Raw genomic sequence first — 15536 nt, forward strand, 5'->3', positions numbered from 1 at the left:
ATACAAACATGAGAACCATTAGTATTTCGAAGAATATCTATGTAATTATTATGGACTTGGTTTACTCTTAAAAAGTTGACAGTTCAAAGTTCTTTAACTACTGATCGGTTATGTAAACTCCATAGTTTTACTAAGGAAAGTTCAAAGTCATAGACTACTTATCCTGATGTAGTTATTCTTCATGAGTAATCGTACACGTTTTTTTAAAAAAAAAATTTTATTCATGTGGGGGATTGTTGGAATTTTTTGAATAAAATTATTTTTGTTAAAATTGAATAATCACAACTTTTCATGAACTGGTACGATTTTTGTAAAGGTTATGTCCTTTTATCAAAAGACGTAACTTTATATGAAAAGATATGACTATTTGAATGACCACAAATAGTCTATAAATACGTGATTCTTCTAAGTTTTGCAAAACAAAAAATCATCCCTCAAATTTCTCTCTTCTCCTCTTTGTACGAGTATACTTAAATACTGTGAGTTCATTGAGTCCTGTGTTTGAAGTGTTGCATTCACAGGTTGGTATATCCGTCCTATCCTGGGAGACAATTGTTCATGATACCTTGAGCATCGTAGAGGGAACAAAATTGTCTTAAGGAAACAACGCTATGTTGGGTTCGGATTTTTAATTTTGTGTTTCCTTAAGTTTTCTATGCATATTTCTCCAACACTCATCTCATCTCAATTCCAGCTTTTCATTTCTCTTTATAACTCTGTTCACTTGTTTTGCTCTTGTATTTTCAACATTTAGTTTCAAGTTTAATTCTTTTCTTAAATTGTTCTTTATCTTTTTATCCAGTTGATTTACTTTCTGGCCACTCGTTTAAATCACATTAGTTTGAGTTTAATTCTGAAAATGTTAAAGTAAAACAGAGCTCGTGAAAATAAAACGGAAAGTTACTTGGAAATAAGAACTAAAACAATAACCTAGACATAGGCTCTCTTACCCGTTAAACGAAAGTTGAATTTTAAATTATTTAGGATTCTAGTGTTTTATAAACGTGTGTGAATGCTAACCTAAGCTTTTAAATAAACCAAAAAGTGGTATGAAATAAGAGTCGAACCAGTTTGCATAAAGTGAGCAAAAATATGTCTGGTGCATCTACTAAGTGTAAATAACCTTTTAAAACTAAGCAAAAGTAAGGGTTGACTTTTTAATTTTTGTTTTCCTAGTATTTTTAGACTATGTTTCCATCAATTTCAACTATTTTATCACAAACCTAATTTCTCTTTCAAGCGATTTGCAAATTTATTTGGAAAGAAAACTAGTCCACGTGGAGACGAACTTGAAATATTTCTATATTATTATTTGTGACAGTATGCACTTACACACTGCTTTCAATTGTTAAGCAGAGGCGCAACACTATATCCTTTAAGTCCTTGAGGATAACCCAAAAATAGGCACTTCTTGGCTTTATGATCGAGTTTTCCTTCCTTTGAATGTGCGTATGCAACACATCAAAAAACACGTAAGTTACTCATATTAGGTGGTTTTCCTGTCCGTTTCTATAAGGGGGTTTTAAAACCGACTGCTGATGAAGGACAACAATTTATCAAATAAGCGGCTGCTGTCACAGCTTCTCCCCAGAACCTTTTGAGCAAATTTGCATTTGATAACATACATCTCACTCTTTCAAGAAGTGTTCCCTTCATCCTTTCAGCCAAGCCATTTTGCTGCTCTCAATCCCTTCCTTTTTGCATATTTGTCTAAAATTTCCACTCAGAAATTCTAAACCATTGTCGGTTCTTATCACTTTGAGTTTTCTCCCAGATTGCCTTTCAACTAAAGTCTTCCATTCTACGAACTTTGTAAATGTTTCATCTTTAGTTTTAAGAAGGAATACCCATACTCTTTGAGATAAGTCATCTACAATGGACAAAAAATATCGAGCTCCACCTAATGTAGATGTTCTTTCAGGTCTCCATAAATCCGCATGGACATAATGTAGAATGCCTTTTAAGGTTTATGTTCCTTTTCCAAAAGACACTCTAGTAGCCTTTCCATATATACAGTGTTCACAGGCATCTAGAGTACCTACTCGGCAACTTCCTAACAGTCCTTGTATATTCGGTTCTTTTAGTTCTTGTTCACTGACATGGCCTAATTTCATGTGCCATAGTTTTGCATTTTTCTGTCCTTTTGAGGAAGCAATGGCTGTTGAACCAATTACAGTATTTCTTTTTGAGTATTGTATAATCCATTTATAAGCTTACCTTTCAGCTTAATCATGGCTCCCTTAATTATCTTCATGGTGCCATTTTCTCTTTTACATACATATCCTCCTTTCTCAAATAAACCCAGAGACAGAAGACTTCTTCGTAGCTCAGGAACATATCTCACTTTAGTAAGAACCCTTATCTGGCCATCAAACATCTTTACTTGGATTGAGCCTATACCTTCTCCACAACATTCCTGATTATTTTCTAGAAGGACTTTTCCTCCTTTAATGTTTTCAAAATGTTGATACTATTCTCTATTTGGGTCATATGAAATGAGCACCTAAAGTCCAGCACCAGTCATTATTTATTTCTGACTCAGACAGCTACGACTTCAGCAGATCATAATGAGATTAACAGGATAACTAGCCTTGTTTTCATCGAAAATCTTCTCATCAATGTTATCCAGATCAAGAGTAATACGATTCAACTCCTATAAATTATGTTCTAGGTCCTTACTAGAATCCATCTTATATCCAAAGAATTTCTCCTTTACATATAATTTCTTGTTTCTTAACTATTTTTCATTTCATGTTTTTTGTTTCATCCTTTTTAAATAAAGAAAATTAGAATTTGGTAAACTATTTCTTATTTTTTGTTCTTTCTTTTTCTTAACATGTTTGGTTTGCCCCCTTTTTTGTTTTTGTTCTCTAAAATTTTTTGTTTCTTTTTTTTACTATTTATTTTTTAATATTTATTATGCATTTTAAAAGTAAAAATCATGCTTTTATTTATGTTTTTGAAAAAACTAAAAACAGGAACAAGAAACTATAAACTTGATTATGTTCCTCCCAATATTTTTACATAGTTTTCCAAACGTTACTTAAAATGAGAAATAAGACACAAAAATAGTTACTAAAAGCTAAGGCCCCGTTTGGTAACGATCTTGTTTCTTGTTTCTTATTTCTGTTTCTTCATTTTTAATAAAGAAAAATGAATTGTATGGTTCTAACATCCATGAACTCAAGAATGATACTACACTATTCTTACTTATGTTTTGGAGCAAATGGGAAATGGGAACACGAAAAAAGAAACTTGTTTTGGTTGTTTCCAAAATTTCTATACAATTTTGGAAATGTTCCAAAAAAATAAGAAACAAGAAATGTAGCTAGTTGCAAGATGCTTCGATTTCTTAAAGAAAATTGGAAACGAGAAACAGGAAACATGAATGTTACCAAACGAGCCCTAATATTTCTTAAAAATTGGAATTGAGAAACAAAGAATCAAGAAATGAAGATGTTATCAAACGACCCTACACTAACGAGTTTCAACATATTTTTACAATAAGCTAACATATTTTTAGTCCCTCTTCTCCATTTTTACTGCTTAATTACCAATTATCATTTTTGTGTCTGAAAGTTTATCACTAACAATCTTGAGTTTTTTAAGATTTTAGAGAATTAGTCATATGAAATTACCGATTATCCTTGAGTGTGGAACAAAAGTGGAGACCCTCACAATATGACGAGCCAATGGAATGGTTGATCCAGCTTAGGTAATTTAACTTCAAAATTGAAGTCGATCCGAGTAAAGCTAAAACACAGTTGGAACATAAATCAGTTTTTTAGAATCCGTTTGGCAGTTCTTGCTTTCTATTTCTCATTGTTTGTTAACAAACAGACACGTTTGGCAATCCATCTATTTCTTGTTTCTTAAATTAGAGTAATAATTGTCGAAAATGGGTTAAATTTTGGAAACTAAAAAAATAGTATTATTCTTTTAGTTTCTATTTTTCGTCCATAGTTTAGAAAATAAATGATTTCCCAGTTAGTTGGTGAACATGTGTACCTATATGCCCTTTCCAGCTTCCAAATGTCTAGATTAAACCTTAGAATAACAAAACTGTATTTCTTTTATTTATATACATAGATTTTTTATTTTTAAATTAAAAATATTTAGAAAATGTATCCATTATTCAAAGCTAGTAATTTGGACTTTATAATCAAACAAAGTTATACCATAAATTATATTTTCTTTAGTGAATTATATGTTATATCTTTTTATATTATATCTACTCAATTTTATTTTAACTAAAAATAAAAATAAACTAACTTAGGTAAGACACATATTTCTGATTAAGAAGTCGTGAGTTTGAATTCTCATCCCCATAAATTGTTTGTACTAAAAAAATACAAACAATAAACAGGAAATAGTTATTAAACAATAAAATTGATGTTTTAGAAATTACAAGTATTTTATGCATTTGACCATGCATTCATAGAGTTAATAATTACAATTTGAAGTTTTGTTCGTTTATATGTTTTTATTTTCAGTTTTCTGTAGTTAAATATTAAACTTGTGGTCCACCCTTCTTTTATATTAAAACATCTACTTTCAAAACCATTTTCAAAATCAAAATAAACAAACAAACAAATAACTACAGGAAGGAGTTCAAAGTCAAAAGCAGCCTCCAAATCATCCTAGAATATCTAGCATGAACTTAACAAAAAGGTTTGCAATACAAATATCTGCAGCAGACAATCTAAAAACACAAGAAGCACAGACACTTTAATTTGGGTACTCTATCGAACGGTTCTTAGGAATAACAAATAGACATGAATAGTAATATAAGCTAAAAATCGTAAATTCTGAGTGCAAAATATATCAAACTTACTTTTTTAAAGCATAAAAACGGATAAGTTATAGACTTTGAATTTCTTTAAATTGATATATACTTAAAAAAACATGGTATGTTTTAATAAATGTGTCCTGCATCCGTATCCTAAATTTTTAGGAAATGACATGGCATTGTAACCGTGTCGTGTCATCGTATCTATATCTGTGCTTCTTAGCTAAAATCGGTCGGAAAGATTTTGATAGCAAGATTCAAATTGAATCACCATAATGATGGAATTTCCTAACAGAAAGTATCAAACCAGAATCCAAGATGGTAATTTTTCCTTTTTCCCTGTTTCAAGATTTTGCCAGTTTATATTGCATTTCTTTGTTACCAAGCGGTTGAATGGCAAAAAGTAAAGAAAATATCACTCAATGGAAGAAAAGTAGCAAGGGAAGAAGTACCTCATTTTCCTTAAATATTGAAACTAATTTATCTGAGAAATGTATTACAATGATATACCTAACAGATGAACTTCTAGGACGCCTGAGTTTCATCCTACACTACCGAAACTCGGGAAAAATCTGCATTCCTACACCCACCCCATCCCTCCCCCTGGCCCGGTCCTACCCTCGACCTCGGCCTCAGCTGAGGAAATGCAATACAAATTACTCTGATAGAATCAGCAAAAACTGTTGACTTTGCAACAAGATTCAGCAGATAAAAAAATGGAGAAAAAAACTGTATGGGACAAATCACATCCCAAGATTGTTAGAAGTATCCTAGGAAATTCTCAAACGAAATGATGAGTAGGGTATTCATACTCATATCCATTGTAGTCATAATAAAGCCTCTCCCCTTTAGCAATATCACGGATAGCGACCAAAATGACCCGGCATTCGCCGTTGACATTGTATCTCACACATTTACAGTTCTGTTTCTTCTTACCTTCTCTGCACAAAAATGGAATATGGTTTCAGCATCATGAAATTTAACTCTCTCTCAAACATTAGACGAAGGAAAAGAGGAAACAAAACTAAACATAAGATGAAAGCTTTAAGGAAATATAATCTATTGAAGATATGGCCGTGAGGTGCACTACTTAGACGTGCATAAGACAGTTTTTTCTTTTTCCTCTTCATAGACAAGGCTGATACCTTAGAAGAATATATAGATACAGAAAATGTGATAAGCTTGATTGACTTACGGAGAATGATTATTTATTCCGTTAATAAAGCGGGCAATGTTTCCACGTTTGTCTGGGCAGATGACAAGACTTCGAGACGGATCGTTTGCTGAAAGAAGGGTCATCAAACTATCACCATCGTCGTGTTCACGATTCTTAAGATAATCCACATCACCCGTATATTCAACAATAAACGTCATGTCCTTAATTTGGTCATCAGCTTCTACCGTAAAACTACACCATAAATTGAGCATTGGCCTACTCAATATAGAGTTGGAAGTTTATGGCAAATATGGTCTACAAAAGTTCAAGATAAAGTTACCCTTCACATGAATCAAAAACAACTAAAAGGGGAGGGCATTCGCCTCTTCGGCTCATCGCTCTGCAGAGTTCCAAGGTCTCAGCATCCTCTTTGGAGAGAACCTAAAATAAGAGGCAGATATCATAATCTATTCTCACTATTAACAGCAAAAATTTTGAACTGGAAAATGATTCCAAATGGTTCTAAGTTTTAAAAACCTGCATTCCACCATCTTCATACTCTGCTTGATTAGCAGATCTAGAAGCCATGCCTGGCACGTAAGTCAGATCATCACTAAACTCCATTTGAAATGTTGTTAAAGCAGTAGCAAGTGAACCCATCTGTTTCAATCTGCGAGCGGGATCTTCACTTGGAAGAAATGGCAGTAATCTTCTCCTCTTCTTCTGCCACACCAAAGACCGCAATCGTCTCCTACGCTTTATAGCTTCAGTTCATGATGCGATTGGTATTATATTAAAATGATGAATCCATGATAATTCTAAATGACAGGTACATCAAAAGAAAACAACCAACATGAAAGGATCACTTCAGGAACACCTATAGTGTGGAAAAGTTTCAGCAGAGAACTTATAGAAGATCTCAAATGGTCTGAGTCCAAAAAATCTCATAGAATACCAACATGAAAGGATCACTTCATGAACACCTTTGGGGTAGAAAAGTTTCAGCAGAGAACTTCTAGATGATTTATTACTGCCAAATGGTCTCAATCCAATAAACTCAAAGGAGATTCAGGGGAATGTGTTATTAAAAATCAAGTATGGTTTTCGTATCAACGGTATGATTATGACATCCCCATCGGACAGATATATGTCATAAGATTTTATTTATCAAATTTTCTGGAATTATCCTATCTGACATATGTTAGGCACATATCATAAAGCATAAACATCTTAGTATGTCTCATTTAACAACAAAGATTTCAAGTTAGCACAAGAATAAGGTGGTGAAATCCTTGATGTTTAAAGGCTGATGGATGTCCACTAAAATTTTATGCAGAAAGATATATAGAATCAGAATAATAATTTGTACAGAAAGATAAAAAGCATATACTGTTCGAATACTTGAAATTGGAAAGCATTTCCGGAGGACAATAGCATAGTAAGATATAAAAACGAGTACCAGAAGGTATACGATCACGAAGAAGATTATAATACAAAAGTAATATCCTATCGATTTCGAATACTGTAATGATGAATTTACCTTGAGCAGATAGATATGGGGCTTCTTCATCTTTACATTTCTGAATTCGGAAAAAATCGATAATCTTCTTCTGAGAGAAACCTAGAGGATAAACAAAGAAACATTGACATTCGGAAGATTATACAGCAAACGAAATGGAGAATGAATGAATAAATTGGAGAGCATCGATCCATACTTCTTACTCTTTTTTGTCCAGAGCATTTGGGGCAAAGCCAGGATCCAATCGGGACCCTAACGACGATCGGACTAACGCATTTCATGTGAAAGCCTTTATCGCATTTATCACAGAGAAGGAGCTCGTGGTCGCGGTCGCCGGAGCCACATTTCTCGCAGCTGACGTCGTCGTAATCGTCCCGTTCGAGCACGGCGTACTTAGCCCTGGCCATGACCTCCGCCATTGGCTTGAGCTTCCTCGGGGGAGGCGACATTGAGGAGGGCCGGCGGGGGGCGTGGGTGCAGCGGATGAGGCGCTGGGCGGCGGCGGAGGAGGAGGAGGAGAAAGCAGGAGTCATGAGGAGGGGGCCAAATTGGGAACACGGAGAATTGGGGAATCGATAGGAAATGGAAAGAGGGGGAATCAATTGGGCGTAGGCCACCACTCCCCTGTGGCTCTGCTCAGAGGTTCTATGGAAGACGAAAATGGCGGAATTTGTTAGCTCTATTTCTCTCTCTCTCTCTGGGGGAATGGTCTCTCTCTCTCTCTAGGGAAGGAGGGAGGAGAGTGCGCGCAACGTTGCAATGACGTGGAAGATTGTGATTGGATGGGCTAACTTACGCTTCTGTGGGGGCGCGCACGGAATTTTATGCTCAACTTTTCAACCTAGGGAGCACAAGAAGAAGAAGAATGACTAGCTTGAATTTCTCCTCCTACTCTATCATCAACCATTTAAATGTCAATAATAGGACAACGTCACCCAACCATATTTGCTATATTTTTCCAATCAAAAAGTTGTGAGTTTTATTTTTCACCCTCACATACTGTACTACTAGAAAAAGACTATTGATGTCTCAATTTTATGAAAATATGGATGGAAATATTGATAAAATATCGACGTCGATGGATATTTTAAAAAACTTTATAAAAATAAAAAATTCGTAAGAAATATTTAAATCAATAAATCTATTGGTAAATAAGTTAAAAACCATTAATATTAATATTGTGTTTATATTAGTGATATTTTGTTGATATTTTTTTAAAAAAATTCGATTTTTTTTCAAGACTATAGAAATGTTGATGGAAATATCAAAGAGTGGATGAAAATTTAATACTCTGATTAGATTCAATACCATACCTATGATCAATTTGAGTATTGATTGAGTGGATAATGATGTGTTTGTTTGGTAATCTAAAAACAAGAGATTTGAATGAAAAACAGGATTGTATTCGATGTTATTATTGTTTGCGAATATGTGTTTAGTAGTAGATTTGAAAACCGAGTCTTAATTTAAAAAATTGTTCAATGTGTATAGTAACACATCATTAGTGGTTAGAAACTAAATATTTAGTTAATCTAAAATTTTATTAATTCATTTATTAACATATATGTTGTAAATTTTGTATAATCATTATAATAATGTTATATAATTTTTTTTTAAAACTATAATGTTATATAAGTAATAATATATTATGTCTTACATATTTCAATAAAATGAATTTATCACTGGTGTATATATATATATATATATATTTAGTAATTATGCATTTTAATGTTTAGACTAAAAATACTAAAAACATAGAGAGTTTTGAGTATTTAGATCACACGATTTGCCAAACACAAAATTCAAATGGCATAGTAAAGGAGAGGGCTAAGTTTGTGGTTTACGAATCTTAGAGTAATGAACACTAAAAGAAATATGATTTTTTTTCTGACACTTTAAAACGTTGAGAAAAACCTTTAAAAGTCATGAATGACTTTTTTTCGACTAAAAAAATGCATGGAGAAAAAAGTCGGGCAAAATGCGTCGGGAAAGGACACTCTCGATGGTTTTTCAAAAGAGGTTGGGAAAATGTTACTTTTCCGACTGTTTAAAAAAGACAATAAAAGTTCACTTTTCCCGACCTTTTCAAACCATCAGGAACTCGGATGTTTTTTTTTTTTTTAAAGTCGGGAAAAAATGATTTTCCCCACAGTTTTTTAAGGGTCGGGGAAAGTTATATTCTCCCGATTTTTTATTTATTTGCTTCTTGTATCCATACTAATTTTAATGATCCTAGTTGAGATACTTAATTTAAGATATTTCAATTAACATTAAATTTATATTAAGCAAATATCAAATAATATGATATTTATATTAAATAAAATAATTAGGTTACAAAAGTTACAACATTTTAAAAGTTAAAAAACAAACTGTCCTTTGTTTATGAAATCTACTTTATTTTGGAAAAGTTTTAGAGTAGCCCAATCAAAATAAGTGAAAATGAAGCATAGATTCTAAAATAAAAAAATCATAAAAGAGTAGTCAAATCATAATAACCTGAAAATGAAGCATAGATTCTAAAATAAAAAATCATAAAATATGCAGCAACCTTAGAGATCATATATATCAAAACACAAGGTCAAGTACAATCACATCGAACCTAACCTACACCCAAGTTAAAAATGCAAAATCAAAGTCTGGATTAAACATAAGAACAACTATATAATTCAATATCTAATTCATATATCAAGATAACAACTATAAACATAACTCACCCCCTAAAGATACTAAATAACTTAACCAACGATCACGTCAAAGCAACCCCCCATTTTCAAGCAAGGATCATAAATAACCAAATGTTTTATGAGTTTGAGTAGGGAGAAAATGGACTCACGTTTCAGACTTAGAATAGCAATAATCCTTAAACCTTAGATTTTTTGACCATATTAATAATTAAAGGTGAGTATCAACCAGGAGTAGGCTATATATCGCAAAATCCATCATAATCACTTCCTTTCACTACCAGAAATAAGTCTTAACAAGAAACAAAGTCGAGCATAATTCCAAAACACCAAATGAAATGTCAAGCAACGATCATAAATAACCTAATCCCCTTTCTGGCACTCTCTAAATCATCATTCACATTATTAAGCATAGGTGAAAATTTCAATTCATCATAAATCATATCAACAACATAAACAAAACTCACCCCTAATGACATTTTATAGTTACAATCATGATACAAATTCTAAACCATAAGTCAAATTCTCAATAAAGCCTATATTACAAGATACAAACGCTCATGCATAATTTTAAAACTTCCACCTTAATTTCTTGCTACAATCTTATAGAATAAAAACTACCCTCAAACTGGTTACCATAACTGTAAGATAGTCATGGGTAGGGTAAAGAGTTTCAGTGATTTACACCTCGAAATAGAGTGTGTAAATACCGGATGAATAGGTTGAGTCATTCGCTAAACAACTATTTTGTTGGGCGATCAACCAAGTGCTCCTACCCAAGCGGACTAATGAATGCCAATTGGAAGAACTCACTTTCCTATTGTTCAATAAGAGATCCCTTCTTGTTTGTGGTTGGAAAATGATGACCTGTTGCTAATGGGGAGAGATCTTTTATTAGGGTTTGATGCTCAAACTCTAACAGATGAATTCACAGAATTAAGCCTCAACAAACAAAACAATGCACAAGGCTAACAATTTATTCAAATTTCAAAAACTCTCACAAGTCAGAGTAAACTTCCATATTTTCTTTCTCTAAAGCCTCATCAATTGTGTCTGTGTCTTTTGTTTCGTAATTTATTAAACGCGCATGGTAAATATTTTTATCATTTAAATCTCACAATTCAAACAATAAAGAATAGGAAAATTTGTGTCTGGATCTCACATATTCTAGAAAGATCACAAAACTTCAACTAATCTTCAACTAGAAAAATAAAATATATTAGCAAGTCGTTGAGAGAGGAGAAAATTCTAAGAATGGAAGATGATTTTTCCTGGACAACTTTCCTTTTCATATAGATTGTGCTCTCTTTCTTTAGCCAATTAGAAAATCCTCTTTAGAAGAGAAATTTTCTTTAATAAAAGATCATATAATAAATTAGGAATTGTGTGTCATGTTTTCCTTATCGGAATTTATCTCTATATTTACAAAAGTAGCTTAGAACTCTGTAATTCTCAATCTACAACGCGTCCTAACACAATAAGGTAGGTCCACACAATTTTATGTGAATTATTTTCTATACATGTCTATGGAATAAGGTTCATCCACGTCGCTAACACGAGTTTATTCAACGATAATCGGTACTTATCTCTGATAAGAGATGATGAGTTCGAATCCTCCCACTCCCATTTGTTGTACTTAAAAAAATGTTGCATCCACGTCTTATATCTATGAAGTGCTTCTATATTGTCGTTGAAGCTTCAATTTTCTCGTAAAACTGTAATTTTGAATTCTTATTTATCTATATCGTCAATTGGTACGGTATTGAATTATTGTCATTAAAAAAAACCATACTTTTATCATAAAAACGTATATAAAATTATTTAATTAATTATGGGTATCTTTTGCATGTTATGAGTTGTAGGATGAAAGAGGATGAAATCAATACCAAAATTATCCAAAAGTGATTATGAATGAGAAGAAATAAATGTGAACAAAAGTGATACTTGCAGACCAACTTGAACCTAATTCAGCAATTAAGAACTTAATTCAAATTCAACATGAAAAAGCAATGAATTGTCTTGCCCATTATATCTAGAGTGAGTTTATGATGACAATTGAGAGTAATGCTTTATTTGAGGCCATAGTTTTAATAAGCCTTTTTCTATTTTTTTAAGAAGCACTCCTAAGTAAGGTTGAGTTTTGTATAACTTGATTTCAAGAATGCTAGTTTAAGAATGAGAGATTCTCTTCTCTTTGATCCTTACTACCCAACCAAAGAGCGTACAACAACTAATGCATCCACTTATTTAATATAGGGCGCTATGGTCCGTTTGTGACCTTTGGATATTGAAGATTTGTTTGGAGTGATGTTGTTGAGAAATTAATGATCTTGAATAATTTATCGGAATATCTAAACACACACCACAATATGTAATTAAGGAAGAAACTGTAAAACACAAGAATAAGATACAACAAAATTATACTGGTTCACTAACTAAGGGATACGCCCAATTTTCCACTCAAATGTGGGTAATTCACTAATATTGTCAAGAATTTGATTACAATAAACTCTCCTTAAAAATATCCCCTAGAGGTCCTAACAAAAGTCTCCTAGCTTTTAAGTATTTAACCCCAATAATACTTACGTACATTGATGAAAACTCACAATAGAATCAAGATACAATACCCCAAATACGATGATCTCGATGTGTTCGTCTGTTGCCAGCAACTTTGAGCCCTCGCCTCTGAAATATGCCACAAAAAACTCCCAAATAGACTGCTGAAGAATACTCGTAGTTGGCCCCTTTGATTTGGAATTAAAACCCATGGCTTCCGCCCCTTACCTTTTGATTTTCGGCTCAATGTATTTATGTTTCACGGCCACACACATATATGACAAAAAATAGGGCAAACCTAAATTTGGGCTTTTGACCCATTATTCGATTTTCACCATTTTTTTTCCTTTTATTTTGAATCCAAATCCCAACAATCTCCCACTTGGAGACAAAATAACAATTTCGCCTCCTACTACAACAATAATGTCCCCTCATGACTCAGTTCTAACTACTCTGTCAACGAACTAATCCACATTACTCCGCCCTATCCAAGCTCTGTCTGATTCTGCCCTGAGACTAGGTAGCTCTCCGTGGTCTTGTCTCCCCAGAATTAAAGACATAGTCACGTACTCCCACTTAATCTAAGTGGTTCCCGCTGCTTCTTTCTTCGATCGAACTCACTGACCTCTGAAAGAAGATTTTCTCTCTGCATTAGGCTTGACACTCCCACCCAAGCATGTCGCCACACTAGAAACAAAACTCGTACCCTTCGATGCACTAATTCGCCTATGCGACTTCACCAGCTCGCCTGAACATCTGACAGCTAAGGTATGAACTCAATGGCCTATCAAATTCTCATATCACTTTTCTGTACTTCTTAGTTGTTTAACTTGAGCTGATGGCCGATTCTTTTGATCTTTTCTGACCATCAATGTTGCTGGTTCTGTAAGGTCTCGCCCTAAACCATCTGTAGCTATTCTATGCGTTCTCTGTCTCAGTAAACCCTTTGCAACCCCAAACTTTGACACATAAACAGAAGATCTCTTGTGATTTGTCGCCACTACCCTAGATTCCTTCTTGAGCTTCCAGCAACCCCAACAAACTCACTTTTGTAGCCATTATCGTCTAGCTTCCTGTGGATAACAAATTAAATCTGAAGCTGGGAATATACCTGACGTCTCACAACACCAACTTGGCCCCTTCACTTGTCTTCAAACAAACACCTCCAATTCATCTCACCTTGGTGAAACTCTCATTCCCCATCCTTATTGAGCCATAATCATCTGCAGCAAAAAGATGAGAACCAACGTCTGTCTGAAGTAATATGCGCCGATGCTGCAGTGTCGACTACCCACTCTAATGAATGGTCTATAGATGTGTTCCTCTCAATGCAAGCTAGAAACTTTTCAATTCATTCGTCTTCTGTTAGAACATTTGCAGTGTTATTCCCTTTCTCAGACTCTTCTTTTAAATTCCTGCAAAAACATTTAATGTGTCTCTTCTTGTGGCAGTAATAACACTCTACTTCCCCACTGGAACTCCCACTAGCCCTGTTATTTCTCTGCTGCTGTTTTCCTATGTAATTCATCTTGGTCTTCCCGTTCTTCTGAACTACGATAGTTGATTCAACTCCATTTTCTGCCCCTGAAGTAGATGCAGACATTTTCTCCAATTTCCTTCAGGTTTCCTCAGATAAGGCAACATTAAAAATAGCTACAAATGTCATACTATTATCCCCCAACGAATTTGACACTGCGGTCTTCATCGTCTTCCAACTGTCAGGCAAAGATGTCAATAGCCTCATAGCCTTCACCTCCTCATCAATATTGATATTCATCCCTTACAATTTGTTCAATATGTCGGTGAGCTCATTAATGTGGGAATTCACCGAGGTTCCTCTTTCATGTGGATATTGAAATACTTCATCCAAAGAAGTATTTTGGTGTTGGTAGAAGGTTTCTCATACCTATATTGCAAGACATGCATCAGATCTTTCGCTGTCGTCTCTTTCCCCACGACGCTAGATACACTCATCGATAAAGACATCTTGCTGTTTGCAACGGCCTCCTCATCCACCTCTTTCTAATCCTTGTTAGTCATCCTCGCTGGTCTTTCCCCAAAAGTCTTGTGTATCTTCTTGCATGTAAGAAGATCCTTTACTTCCATCTTCCAAAAACTGGAATTCTCTCCCGTGAACTTCATAACCCATTCATAGTAATGGTGTGCATGATATTTATCTCCCATAATTCTGCAACCTATGCTCTGATACCACTTGTTGGGAAATTAATGACCATGAATAATTTCCTCTCCTACAAGAATATCTAAACACACACCAGAATATGCAAACAAGGAAGAAACTGTAAAACACAAGAATACTACACAACAAAATTATATTGGTTCACCAACTAAGGGCTACGTCCAGTCTTCCACTCAGATGTGGGTATTCACTAATATTGTCAAGAATCGAATTATAATAAACTCTCACAAAAAATATCTCCTAGAGGTCCCAACAAAAGTCCCCTAGTTTCTAAGTATTTAACCTCAATAATACTTAGGTATAAGAATGAAAACTGAAAATAGAATCAAGATACAATACACCGAATACGATGATCTCGAAGTGTCCCTCTGTTGCCAACAATCCCAAATCGCCAACTCTGAAATCTGCCACAAAAACACTCTGAAATGGACTGCTGAAGAATACCCACAACTGCCCCCTTTGATTTGGAATTAAAGCCCACGGTTGCCGCCCTTACCTTTTGATTTTCGGCTCAATGTATTTATATTTCACGGCCACACAAATATATGACAAAAATAGGGCAAATTTAAATTTGGGTTCTTGGCTCATTATTTGGCTTTCACTCTCTTCTTTTATTATTATTTATTATTTATTATTTT

General features: G+C 34.0%; 1 protein-coding gene across 2 annotated transcripts; it reads right to left on the minus strand.

Moving 5' to 3' along the window:
* Nucleotides 1-5223: 5223 nt before the first annotated feature.
* Nucleotides 5224-8293, minus strand: ATXR5 (TRITHORAX-RELATED PROTEIN 5). Of its 2 annotated transcripts, none has more exons than XM_022287846.2 (6): nt 7661-8284; nt 7486-7566; nt 6483-6709; nt 6286-6386; nt 5985-6197; nt 5224-5730 (listed from the first exon to the last, which is right to left on the minus strand). In XM_022287846.2, exons 1-6 carry the CDS (start codon nt 7995-7997, stop codon nt 5571-5573), a joined length of 1119 nt encoding a protein of 372 aa, XP_022143538.1. In that variant the 5' UTR covers nt 7998-8284; the 3' UTR covers nt 5224-5570. The 2 variants fall into 2 exon arrangements, with proteins under 2 accessions (XP_022143538.1, XP_022143539.1); XM_022287847.2 differs by having other exon boundaries at nt 5585-5725; nt 7661-8293.
* Between the last annotated feature and the right edge of the window lie 7243 nt (nt 8294-15536).

The sequence above is a fragment of the Momordica charantia genome, assembly GCF_013281855.1.
Source record: "Momordica charantia cultivar OHB3-1 chromosome 2 unlocalized genomic scaffold, Mcharantia_2.0 BLBB01000002.1, whole genome shotgun sequence".
NCBI classification, from domain to species: domain Eukaryota; kingdom Viridiplantae; phylum Streptophyta; class Magnoliopsida; order Cucurbitales; family Cucurbitaceae; genus Momordica; species Momordica charantia.